This window comes from Psammomys obesus, unplaced genomic scaffold (genome assembly GCF_907164565.1).
Source record: "Psammomys obesus unplaced genomic scaffold, mPsaObe1.curated_primary_1811, whole genome shotgun sequence".
In the NCBI taxonomy this organism is placed as follows: Eukaryota; Metazoa; Chordata; class Mammalia; order Rodentia; family Muridae; genus Psammomys; species Psammomys obesus.
The window spans coordinates 1-13,143 of record NW_026595648.1 but is presented as its reverse complement, the minus strand read 5'-3'; the positions used below and the strand labels follow the sequence as shown (position 1 = coordinate 13,143).

Genomic DNA, 13,143 nt, shown 5'->3' with positions numbered 1-13,143 from the left:
TGACCTACATACACACACAAACACACACACACACACACACACACACACAGCGGCACACAGCATGAGGCACAGGAGGTAGATGAATAAGCAAAGAACCCACCTGTGTGTATATTCTTTGTCTTTAAACTCTTTCTGCCGGTCCAGACTGGTGTTGCACACCTAGAATCCCAGCACTTGGGAGGTAAATACAGGATGATTAGGAGTTCAAAGCCAGCCTCCCTACGTAGCAAGTCCAGCCTGAGGTACGTGAGAGCTAGCCTCATTAAATCAAAAAACAAAAGAAAAATGTTGGGAGTCAGTTGCCTAATAACATACTTGTAGATAAGAGGACACTGGATCCTAGGGTTAAAAAAAAAGTTTAAGTGTTTCTACAAAGCTCCTAGTGCTGTGTGTCCTCTGAGCCTCCCTCATTGCTGTTCCTTTGGCTGGAACTCCTTTCTCCAGAAAACATCTCACACCCTTCAGGTCTATGCTCACATGTCCCCACCCCACTGAGACTTTCTTGGACCAATCTACTAAAAGTCGGAGCCTTTGTATGTACATCCTTAATCCCAGCTCTCTGTGAGTTCCAGGCTAGCCCAAGTTTGCATGTTAAGACCCTGACACTGGATAAATATCGAGGCTTTCCGGCTACCTGTTACCCTCCCTGCTTTCAGTGTTCTGTGGCCCTTGACACCGCCTCACATGTCACAAACCAGTGTTATTTCAAAGTCTGTCTAACTCATTCTTCCCCTCTAGACTGAACCACATAAAACGGGCTTGTGTTCAGTTGCCACGTGCCTAGTACAAGGTAGATTCTGAGAAAATATTTGCCCAAGTAACAGATCCAGGTGACAGCCATGCAAAGGCAGAAGGTCTTGTCCAGCCCTGACCCCTGCTGGGTACACCCGCATATCTGTGTGGCTTGTGCTTCAGTTGCAGTCGGGCGGGGCCCAAAGCTCCTTCCCCCGAGCCTGTGCTGTTTCGTCATTGCTGTCTTCCTCCCAGGAGCAGGCCACAGAGGTGCTGACCCGATCCAGCCTGGAAGTGGAGTTGGCTGCCAAAGAGCGGGAGATCGCCCAGCTGGTGGACGATGTGCAGCGGCTCCAGGCCAGCCTCACCAAGCTTCGGGAGAACTCCGCCAGCCAGATCTCGCAGCTGGAGCAGCAGCTGAGCGCCAAGAACAGCACACTCAAAGTAAGGGCGTGGATGGGACGTGAGTGTGCGTGAGGTGGGGTTAGCAAACTGGCGCTCAGCAATTTTCGTGGCAACCTTGAACCCATGTCAGTTTTGAGCCAAGTCCTAGCTCCCTGGAACAGAGAAACTGAGTCTGACCTCCACTGCCCACCACCTCTGGCATTTCATTCTCAGTGTACCCCTCCCCTCCAGCAGAGAGGCCCCTGGTGCTGGGCAGATACCTGCCTGCTCCCGTCTGCCCATTGCCCCTCTTCACCCGCTGAGGCCTCCCAAGATTGCCACCTGGCAGTCCTGGGCACTCCTATGGACGGTGTGGTGGCCAGTCTCACAGTGAAGGCCACCACCGTAGGCTTGTGTCCTTAACAGAGCCCTGCTGGGCATCCCCCTTCTTCCTGTGCAGGGCCCCACTTCGCAAAACTCCGACAGCCGGGATCCACAGAAGACCTGTTGGAGCTCTGTAAGCTGACAGTCACTTCCTTGTCTCCCCAGTGTGTACCGAAGCCCAGTGGCCTGGAACTCAGTGTTGCCCCAACCCATAGAGCCCTATGCTGTCCCTTCTGTCCCAGATGGACTTCTAGGCCAGCGAGCAGATACTGGCTTCTAAGTCCTCTTAAGACCTTGTCCCTAACGCAGATCCCAGAACCTTTTACATGTACTAAATGATAGTAATTTACACTTCAAATTCCAGTCGAATCAAGTGTAGTTTAAAGACAGTTCTGGAATCCTAGATTGGTAGGTATCAGGGCCGGGAAGGACTCCTGGGAGGTGTGTTTGGCAGACTGAGGAGGCGAGACCAGCACCAGAGCAGGGTTCTGGCCAGGCTGGGGGCCTCCCGCCTTCCCCCAGGATTGTCACCCGAGGGTTACCTGCCCTTAGTGACTACCTGTGGCAGAAAATGAAGCAAGCCTAGCTAACTATGAAAAATGGTAGAGGCTAGGTTGAGATGGTTCAGGGGTAAAGAGCACTTGCTATGCAAGCATGAAGACCTGAGTTCAAATCCCCAGCACCCATGAAAACACCCTGGCATGGTTAGACATGTGCCTATAAACCCCATTGCTGTGAGGAGCAGAGACAAGAGGATTGCTGGGACTTTCTGGCTGTTAGCCTAAGTTTGCCTCAGTGAGAGACTATCTCAGGGGCATATGGCAGAGAATGAAGAGCAGGACAGTCAGTGTCCTCTTTGCATCTGTGCACACACACATGTATGTATGTGGACTAAAACATGAACCTGTACTCCCAGCCATTGGAGAGGCTGAGGTGGCAGGAGGGCCTAGGAGTTTCAGGCCGCCCTTGACTGCTACAAGGGGAAGGAGGGGAGGCCAGCTGTTTTCTTACAGGAAGTGATTCTAGTGGAACGTGGTGGTCCTTACCGTTCCAGCTCTTAGAGAGCAGCCTGTGAGGTCTAGACCGACCGAGGCTACACTCAATTCCACGTTGTGCTTTGAGACCCTATGGGGACCCGGTAACAGAGCGGGCGCAGCTGCCGGCCAGTGAGCCCCGGTATCTGCCTGTTCTACCTCCTGCACTAGGATCAAAGGTGTGCCAGCCAGCGTGCCCAGCTTTCTTACCTGGCTTTCGAGTCCTCACACTTACGCTGCAGGCGCTTCACTGACTGAGCCGTCTCGTCTCCCCAGCCCTTTTTTTTTTTTCTTCCCTGCTACATGGATGATGCCAGCGATACCACAGTTCTGCCAGGCTGGCTTCTCCTCTGCTTCTTTAGCAGAGGTCTCTTCCACTTGCTCAGAGAGTACCTGTGCCCAGGTGGCCCTGGGCTTGCGTAGGTGGCCCACAGGCCAGCATTTCCTCCTGTCAGCTTGCCGGCCGGCAAGGGTGAAGACTCAGGTTGCTGTCTCTGCCTGGTGTGATTGGGTATCATCATCACAGCTGATGGTGGCAGCAGCATTTGACCATGTGTTTGTATCTCCTCCGTCGCGCTCAGGGCTTGACTCAAACACATCCTGTCCTTGGCTCTGGCAGAGCTACAAGCTGTCAGCCCTCCAGTTCTCCTACAGAGCGATTCCTTCTAAATCAGTTAAAGCTCTAATTTTTGCCTTTACACACACACGAAATGAAACAGAGTTGCACAAATTAATGTTCTTATCATGTCTTCAGGGAATTCTTTAATACTGCACAGTTAATGAAACAGTCCCACAATGCTTCTTTCCAAAATCACCCTTCCCTTCCCTTCCTTTCGTCTAATCTAATAATCAAAACATATCCTCTAGTAACGAGACTTCTGATTTTAATTATCTTAACCCCTTGTTGCCAAGAATAAAGATGGCTCCTGTACATATCAAAGCCAAACACAGAAGGCCTCAGAGGCCACCAGATGGCCAAATCCCCCTCCTATACCCTACAGGGGTAAAGTTGATTGAATGGGGTATCTTCTCAGAGTTTGCTTTTTTATTTTGAGTGTGTGTGTGTGTGTGTGTGTGTGTGTGTGTGTGTGTGTGTGTGTGTTTAAGACAGGATTTTACTAGATAGCCTTGGCTGGCCTGGAGTGCCAAGTAGACTAGGCTGGCTTTGAACTCACAAATAGATACCCACTTCGGCCTCCTAAATGCTGAGATTAAAGGTATATGCCACTATGTTCAGCTATAGCTGCTGCTGCTGCTGCTGCTGCTGCTGCTGCTGCTGCTGCTGCTTCCTCTCCTTCTTCTTCTTCTTCTTCTTCTTCTTCTTCTTCTTCTTCTTCTTCTCCTTCTCCTTCTTCTTCTTCTTCTTAATGTGCATAATTTATAGTCTTTCACTTAAACTAAATGTATACACAATCATTAGGGAGATATTGTAGGGATAAAGGCCTGTCACCCTCTCAGCCTATCACCTGATGCTTCTACTGTGAGGAGCCCTGACTTTACAATCACAGCTCCTGTAACACCACAAGCTACAAAATCACGGTTTGTTTTACCCTACTGTGCCTTTCTCCTTCTTCTCCTCTTTCTCTTGTGAGACAGGGTACCAGCTTGACCTGGGATTCCCTGTGTGGCCAGGGCTGGCCTTGAATTCCTGATCCTCCTGCCTCAGCCTCCCAAGGGCATGCATCACCACACCCACTTATTGTGGGTTTTTCTTTCCGGTTTCTCTTTTCTCCATCACCTTTTCATTTTTTCCTTTTTGGACCATATTTCTTCAGCTTTAGGGGCATTCCAGAATATGTGCTGGGGGACTGGAATCAGGGTGCAGCCTGGGAGGTGCCCTGGTAACAGTCACTTCGAGAGCAAATCCTAAGCATCGGAGGCCTTCATAGTTGAAACAGGGTTCTCACTGGTCTTGCTCGTTCTGTAGCCGATTATGGCCTTGAACATCTGCCTCGCCTCTGCTCGCTAAGATGACAAGCATACTTCACTGTGCCCTGCTCATGTGCTAGGGATGGGTCCAGAGGTCTCTCCACCAGCTGAACCACACCCAGCACAGAGACTGAGTCTTCATCCTGATGAGATTGTTGGTTTTTTTCACCAACAGAGTTTGCTGGTGCTGTCTGTGATTGAGCAGCCCAGGCAACTCATTAATTGCTTCTCCTGCACCAGCATGCCGAAACTGCCCCATCCTTCCTCCACCACGAGGTTTCATGTTTACAAGTCCCTGCTCGTACACAAACGTCACGGAGAGCTCATCAGCACCCGAGCTCCTCACCCTTAGACAGCTGTGGGAACCAGCCTGTGCGTGAGAGCTGTGTTCCTGCCTAGTCTGACAGGCGCTCAGAAGCACCAGGCCATTTGTGGCAGATGATCCGAGTTCCAATTCATGAAGTAAGCCAGCTGCCGTGGCAGGCAGCTCTCTTTGATAACTTGTGTCATGGCTTTGTCAGAGCACTCTTCATGGAGAAGCATTGCAATTAGCCACTCACCTACACTGTCCTCGCTCTGCCGTGGAGAATGTCACTAGTACCGTCAGTTAAAGATGGGAACGGCTAGCTTGTCTCCCCTGGGGTGGCCCAGCAGGCAGAGTGGTCCCCAGCATTGCAGAACTGGTGTGCCGGTGCATGCCTGCAGTCTCAGCACCCTGGAGGTAGGCGCAGGAGGGTCAGAAAGTTGAGGACATCCTTGGGTATAGAGCAAGTTCAGGGCCAGCCTGGGCTCCATGAGACCCTATTTCAAAACAGAGCTGAGCGAAGATTAATTAGGCATTCAATTTATAAAGATACTGTCACAAACCAGGAAGTTGGCTTAGCGGGTAGAGGACCGGCCAGACAGCATGTGTTTAACCTAGTTGCCTGGAACATTCAGAGCCACTCCTGTCTAAGGAGACTGCATGGAACTCTGGGGCTAGGACTAGGCCAAAGGGACCCTGAAAGTGGAGAAAAGCCTTGTTAGGCTCCCTCTTCCAAGTTCCTAGCACTTTGTCTCCCCAGAATGAAATATGTCACTGAAGTTTACAAGAGAGCTGCAAGGGTCTTCTCTGAAACATGAAATTTCAGTGGAAGCGGTTTAATTCCTGCTGAGCACAGCCATACCTAACGAACCCAGGCTGGCTAGGTGGCTCCCTGGGTAATGACACTTGCAAACCTGGCGACCTGAGTTCACACTGGACCCACACAAAGCTCAAAGAACCACCTCCACAGGCATTGTACTCTGACCACACGAGCAATGCTGTGCACACCCACATAATGATAATAGAAAATTGGTGATGACGAATAAATAAAATGTGCAGTTTCAGGCTGCTGAGATGGCTCAGCAGGTGAAGTGCTTGCCACACAAATCTGGCAACCTAAGTTCATGCCCCAGGCCCACATAAAGATGGAAGAGAAGAACAGACTCCTCACACATGTCCTTCATCTTCACATAGGTACCATGGTACATGGGCCCCCACACATACGTTGTGCACACAAATACACAAGCACAATTACAGTAAATAACAATAAAACACAGACTGTGGTCATGACAACATTTGTTCTTTGAAGCAAGACCTCATGTAGCCCCCACTAGCTTCAAGCTAGTTCTGTAACTGAGAAGGACCTTGAACCTGCGCCTCCCCTGACTGCTTCCTGGGATTCCAGGTGTGTACAGCTGTGCCTGGTCTGTGTGCTGCGAGGACTGGGACCCAGAGCTCCGAGCTCAGGAGCAGCAAGCAAGCGCTGCGCCGGCTGAGCGACTTGCCAGCCTTTTCCTTTGCCGGGCGCATCACATGGCAACCAAGTGTATAGTGCCCTCGGCCGTAGCAAGAATCTCAACCTGGCGATGAGAGGAGGCCTAGAGGAGTCTCGCAGCAGTTCTTGCCTCGCAGGCCACTCTCCCCCCTGCTGCTGCTCTCATATTGTGGAGGAGAAACACACCAGCTTCCCCAGAGATGTCCAGTTTGTGAGACACAGGCTGGACCTCATGCTGGTGGGCCTTCTGAGGCTGTGACCACCACATCTTTGTCCCTCTCTCTGCCTTCCCCCCTGCTTTCTGCCATTCTGCAGAGGTGACGACGTGTGTGCTCGCTCACACCTGGCCTCCTTGAAACAGATAACGTTTTCCAGGGTGGGCGATACATTGGCGCTTCCTGCTCTTTGACTGTCGGGAGAGGAATGAGATAATCACTTCTTCGCGTTTGATGGGAAAATAAGTGCCCACTACCCTCCATCTGAGTATCCCTGAGAAAACCATTATAATTTATAAAGTTAGCAAGAGATATTTAAAAGGGAACAAGGTGGAGTAATTTTCTGGGATGGGAAGCACATAAGAAATTTGTCAGCAGTGAAAGAAAATGAGCTGAGTGGATGAGAGAAAGCCACTGTGTGCTTGGAACTGTGGGTAGGTTCTGATACAGATGCTAGTTCTGAGGCTGATGGGCCAAGTACGCCTTTTCTCCTCAAGTTATAGCCTCAACCAGAACCTAAAGAGACACCTAGAGGCTCCGTAGATAGTGAGGTGCTCACTGCTGAGGCCCTGGAATTGTTCCTCTCACACTTGGAAACAGGCTGACCCACCAGAACCGAGCCCTGCAGACTCCTGGAATACTTAAGCATATCATCACTCTAGAAATATGCTGCCTTGCCCCAGAGGTCAGTGGGGCCAGTCCCTGTCAGTCAGAGCCATTACCACAGAATGAAAACAGCTTACAGTGAGCCACACCACAGAACTGGCCCTACTCGCTAGATTCTAGTGTCTGAGTCCCCGAGTGCATATGCTTACTTCCTGGTGCCTGTTTATCCCTCCTCTGAATAGCTGAGGGATGGCTCCACTGAAAAATGCAATTTTACCTGTATTCTCCAGACCGTCAAACATATTTGCTCAAAAACCACATGATGCCTTTGAAATGTTAGAAACAAGGCATTGCTTCCATTTACTGGTATTTTATACACAGTGGGATTTTTTTTTTTTTTACCTCTGTGAAGCTTTTCCCTTCTACTATCACTGAGTTTTACACTAAAACCTCCGCTTGTGTGTCTACATACGTGTGTGTGTGTGTGTGTGTGTGTGTGTGTGTGTGTGTGTGTGTGTGCACGCGCGCACGCGCGCATGTACGCTCAAACCAGGTCATAGGAACAGAAGAGAAAAGTTGGCTCCCACATTGTTGGTTCCCTGAATGCAGGATCTCGTATGGATTGTTGCCAGTGGAGTCTGACAACCTCCTTTAAGACATGGCTACTAATTAAAAACCTTTTGTTTTCAGCAACTGGAAGAAAAGCTCAAAGGCCAGGCTGACTATGAAGAGGTGAAGAAAGAGCTGAAGTAAGTACAGAGCAGCACGGGCTCCTAAGACTGTCTCCTGACGGGAGAAGTGGCACCCGAGGCCGAGCCACCCAGCACTTTAGCTGCTCTCACTCAAGCCTCTTGCAGGGATCTTTTGGCTGGCAGTTTATTGGCTGTTTGGCTGGTTGGTTTTGTGATTGGGTCTCATGTAGCCTACACTGGCCCAAAGCTCCATATACAGCTAAAGAGGATCTTGAATTCCTGATCTTCCTGCCTCTGCCTCCCAAGTGCTAAGATGACTGGCCTGTACTGCCACATCTGATTTGTATGGCACGAGGGCTGGAAACCAAAGCCTTGTGAGTGCTGCGAAAGCTGTCTACCCGCTGAGCCACAGCCAGCCTTCTGTGGGCTTCATCAGGTACTCCAGCACACATGGACTCAGCAAATGCTGCTCTTGAAGTCAGTGTACAGTCTGAGCCTGCCCCTTTCTCATGTGTAAATCCCTGAGCGGAAACACAGTGGAGGAAGTAGACATTCTCCCATTGAAGGCTCAGGAACTCACAGCCCCGGCTGCCCAGACTCAGGACCGCTGCCTTCTTCCAGATTCCATTTCCTGCCACAAGCCAGTCTTCCTCAGTGCGAATGCCTGGCCCCTTCCACCTCTGACTCCTCCCTCTGAGCCGGAGCTCCCAAACCTTGTCCTAGCCCTCTGTCCCTTAGTCTGTCCCTTCCCAGCTCAGTTGACCCCGTCCTTGCACCGCCACGTGCAGTGCACGCTCCCTTTCACCCGCTGGCGGGCTCCAGCCCTGGCTTCACACTCTATTCTTTTCTTTTTAATAATTTATTAAAAATGATGGCTCAGTGAACACAGTGAGCGGTGTAAGCATGAAGACAGCGAGCTCCCTCCCTGTCACCACAGGAAAGACCAGGCAGGGCACCGTTTACCTACAATCCAAGTGCTGGGGAAGCCGAGTCAGGAGGCTCCTTGTGCCTTGCTGACCAGCCAGTCTACAGGAGATACTCAGCATGGACCTCTGGCCTCCACACTGCATGTGTACACACATGTGAATATGTACACACACACACAGAGCATAAGAATATGAGATCCATGAGCCTGATCTGTTTGTAGCTCCTGCCTTATTCACACAGTCCAGAGCCCCAGTGATATGGACACAACCTGTATCAGTTGCTAAGGAGACAGTGAAGCAATGTTTTGCTCCTCAAGACATCTGGGCCTGCACAGGGCTGTTCTCTGGATTCTGAGCCACCCCTGTCACTTTCCTCATTCCTAAGCAAGTGCCAGTTCCCAGAGAGCAGTGGTCATGGTGAGGAGTTCTCCTCCTGCCCTCCCCCCATAGAACTTTCCATCTCCTCTAAGCTTTGCAAATCCATTCGGCTTGCAGCAAAGTGATGTCTGTTTTACGCTGTAAAATGAATCTGAGCAGACCTGGTGTGACTCATATGGAGTGATTTACATGCTGGGTGAAAAAACCTTTTGCTAACCAACTGCTAGTTGAAGAGTGGTTCTTCTAGAGGCATTATCAAAGTCAGTTCCTGCCAGGGAAGTTGTTAAAGTTGTCAGTTCCCCAGTGCCTGCAGAACAGGAACCAGAGTGTTAAGGCCGTTGATAGCCGATAGTCAAGGGAGAGGCTGAAGGTAACTGTATGTCTTGCCTTTTTCAGCACCCTGAAGTCCATGGAATTTGCGCCGTCGGAGGGAGCAGGGACACAGGTATACCAGCTCGCTTTGTCTCCCGGGTGGTGACAGCAGCTGTGGTCACTGCCGGCCCCTGAGGCCTGCATCTGCATCTCCACATTGATAAGAGGGGCCCTCAATTATGTCAGCAGCTGAGCCTGGTACTCACCTGTAAGGCCAGCACTTGGGGGTAAAGACAAAAATGTCAGGTGTTTGAGGCCAGCTTCAATATACCATGAGATACTGTCTCCATAATAAAAAGAAAATGGAGACCGGGAAAGGGTGGGCTGATCCTTGTTGGGCCTGGGATTCTGTTGGTAGGTGCCCTGGCTCCCTCTCCAGCACTGACAGAATGACTGGGCCATGGTTGCATAGGGCCTTAATCCCAGGACTCTGTAGAGACCGGTGGACAAAAGTTCAAGGTCAACCTTGACTACTTTGAGGCTAGCCTTGGGTTCGTGAGACCATCTTTAAAAGCAATAATAAGACTTGACCAACTGAAGGCAAATCATCTTCAATAAAGACAGGCTAGTATTCACCAAGCTGCTGAGTCAGCGCTGGGGATGCTGACTGAAACCACAGATGAAATATACCACAGGCTGGATATGGTGAAGCCTTTAAATCCAACACCTGGCAGGCAGCTCTCTGTGAGTTCTAGGACAGCCAGAACGACTTGGATCTAAAAAATAATAATGCTGATAGTTTCTGGGCCTGGGTTAACAATTCAGTGGTAGTGTGCATATTCAGTATATGTGAAACCTTGGGTTCAATCCCAGCACCAAAAACATCAGCAAATAATTGAGGTTGTGTTAAAGATCAACCAAAAAAAAAGAAAAAAAGATTGGCCTGGAATTATTGTGTACTGCCTTTTGGCATTGGCTCAGGGGACAGGGCCACTCTGTCATCCAGTAGCCAATTAAAATTTACATTTCTAGCCTTGCATGGTGGCACAGAGCTGTAACACCAGTGCTCAGGAATAGAGGCTGGAAGATCTGGAATTCAGAGCTGATGTGGGCTACGTAGCATATCCGAAGCAGGTCTCAACTATGTGAGACCGAGTTTACATACACACAGTATGTTTGCAGATGCTGTGAAGCCGAAAGCGACAGTGCATCCGGAGCCCAGATACTGGAAAGCTGAGGCAGGGTGATCACTTGAGCCCGGAACTCTGAGGCTAGCTGAGGCAACAAAGCAAAACAAAAAGTTTTCTAAAAAACAAAAATCGGTTCCTTGCTGCTTTCTGACAGGGTCAGCAGCTTATCCTGTTGCCAAATGATGTCCACTAGACCACTAGAATTGGGGAACAGCAGAAAAAATAATTGCCAGCTAGAATGGTGGCTCGGCAGTTAACGTCTTTGTCGTGCCTGAGGTTAGGGGTTCAGATCCCCAGAACCCTCTGTGTAAATGCGGGTGGGTGTGACGCCCGCCTGAAATCCTAGCCATGAAAGGAAGAGACAGGGGACTCCCCCAAGCACGCTGGCTAGTGAAACTGGCTGTACCAGCCAGCGCCTCAGAGAATAAGGTAAGTGATTGAGGGTTTGCCTGAGACCAACCCTGGGGCCGCATGCGTGTGTACCCACACACGGTGCGCACACACACAAGTCCACAAAGAAGACACACTTTTCAGCTAAGTCCTTTTTGTCAGGAACCTGAGGTTTTCCCTTGGGGAAGTCAAGTCAGTGGTGCGTGTTGCAGGGTCATGGAAGCCGAGCTAGGGTGGTGGGTTCCAGGTGCCCCTTGGTGACCCTGCTCTGCCTTGTGCAGGACTCAGCCAAGCCCCTGGAGGTCTTACTCCTCGAGAAGAACCGCTCGCTGCAGTCCGAGAACGCCACGCTGCGCATCTCCAACAGTGACCTGAGCGGTAGGTGGCCGGGCTTCACGCCTTGCACTTGGTTTGCTTCGAGGGGTCAACAAGGAGGGTGACCCTTGCGTCTGGGCTTGTGTGTGCATGACGGGCGCGCCGCTGGGTGAGCAAAGACGTGTTGAACTCACCCTGCGTGTTTGCTGCCCTCCCTCACTGCTCTGCCCCACCCGTCCTGCAGCCACATGCGTGTGCGCCACAGCAAATGGACAGGGTCAGCTGGGGACCTATTGAGAGGGGCCAGGAGGGGCTCCTGAGGGTGTTGGTTTTCCCGAGCTCTTCCTAGTTGTACTGTGAACAGGCCAGGGGTAAAAGCAAGCATGGCCTCCCTCTGGGGACTCTCCAGGGTGTGCCGTGAGAGGTCGCCGGCCTTCCTGTGGTGTTTTCTTTCTCCATAAGGTTTTCTCTGGGGACACTGTCCCTCCCTATGCCTAGTCTCTCATTTGCTCTTCCTAAAATGGCGGAGTCACTGACTGCTTGTGGATTTAGCAGCTGATCAAAGTGTGTAACTGTCTTCGGACTCCAGTGACTTTGCAGTTCTTAACATGTGTGCGCCTTCGCTCGAGGGGACTCGGTGGGTACCTCTGCCTCAGAGCATGTGGTGTGAGCGACCCCACTGGTTCCCAGAAGTCAGTGTTTGCTGGTCAGGCAGGGCCCTCGGGCTAACTGTGATGCTAGAGTCCCCACCATCTGTCACCTCTTTCCCTCGTGTGTTACCAGAACCTTGTTAAGGGGATTCTCCCGGCTGCAACGTACAAGAAAGGTGCAAACACGAATGCATGTGGCTTGTTTTGGGGGCCTCGTTTGGCTGATTCACAAATTCAATCGAGAAACAAACCAACACACCACTTTGGCCCTTGTTTTAAAAAAAAAAAAAAAAAAAAAAAAAAAAAAAAAAATTTTTTTTTTAAAAGAAAACAAAAATCTGCACTTTTTTTTTTGTGGGGCACACTTTGCATTCTGGTCTTGGTTTTTTTTTCCCTTTTGAATCCCCCATAATGCATTCTGTTTGCCCTTCCTTGTAGGGTCAGCCAGGAGAAAAGGGAGAGACCAGCCTGAGAGTCGGCGCCCGGGACCCTTGCCGGCCTCCCCTCCTCCTCAGCTGCCCGGCAACACAGGGGCACAGGTTTCCAATACTAACGGTACACACCACTTCTCACCAGCGGGGTTAAGTCAAGACTTTTTCAGCTCAAACCTGGCCAGCCCCAGCCTACCGCTGGCTTCTACAGGAAAGTTTGCACTAAACTCTCTTCTCCAGCGACAGCTAATGCAGTCCTTCTACTCCAAGGCCATTCAGGAAGCCGGAAGCACAAGCACGATTTTTTCAACAGGTCCCTACAGCACAAACTCCATATCTTCCCCAAGTCCTTTACAACAAAGCCCAGATGTAAATGGGATGGCCCCATCTCCCAGCCAGTCAGAAAGTGCTGGGAGCGCCTCAGAGGGTGAGGAAATTGACACAGCAGAAATCGCCCGGCAGGTCAAAGAGCAGCTGATCAAGCACAACATTGGACAGCGTATTTTCGGACATTACGTCTTGGGACTGTCTCAGGGGTCTGTGAGTGAGATTCTGGCCCGGCCGAAGCCCTGGAACAAGCTGACTGTCCGTGGCAAGGAGCCATTCCACAAAATGAAGCAGTTCTTGTCTGATGAGCAGAACATCCTGGCACTTCGCAGTATCCAAGGCAGACAGAGAGGTGAGACATGACCATGTGTGCCTGGTGCGGCACTGTGTGCGTGTGTGCAGGTGTGTGTGTGTGTGTGTGTGTGTGTGTGTGTGTGTGTGTGTGTGTG

General features: G+C 50.8%; 1 protein-coding gene across 1 annotated transcript; it reads left to right on the top strand.

Annotated features, from left to right (window-relative positions):
• Positions 1-987: 987 nt before the first annotated feature.
• Positions 988-13,046, top strand: LOC129685826 (homeobox protein cut-like 1; the record flags this gene model as incomplete). Its single annotated transcript, XM_055619334.1, is given in 5 exon segments — positions 988-1,176; positions 7,774-7,832; positions 9,476-9,524; positions 11,253-11,349; positions 12,375-13,046. Coding segments are annotated over 5 exon segments (1,066 nt in total), but the record flags the coding sequence as incomplete, so codon positions are not given.
• Between the last annotated feature and the right edge of the window lie 97 nt (positions 13,047-13,143).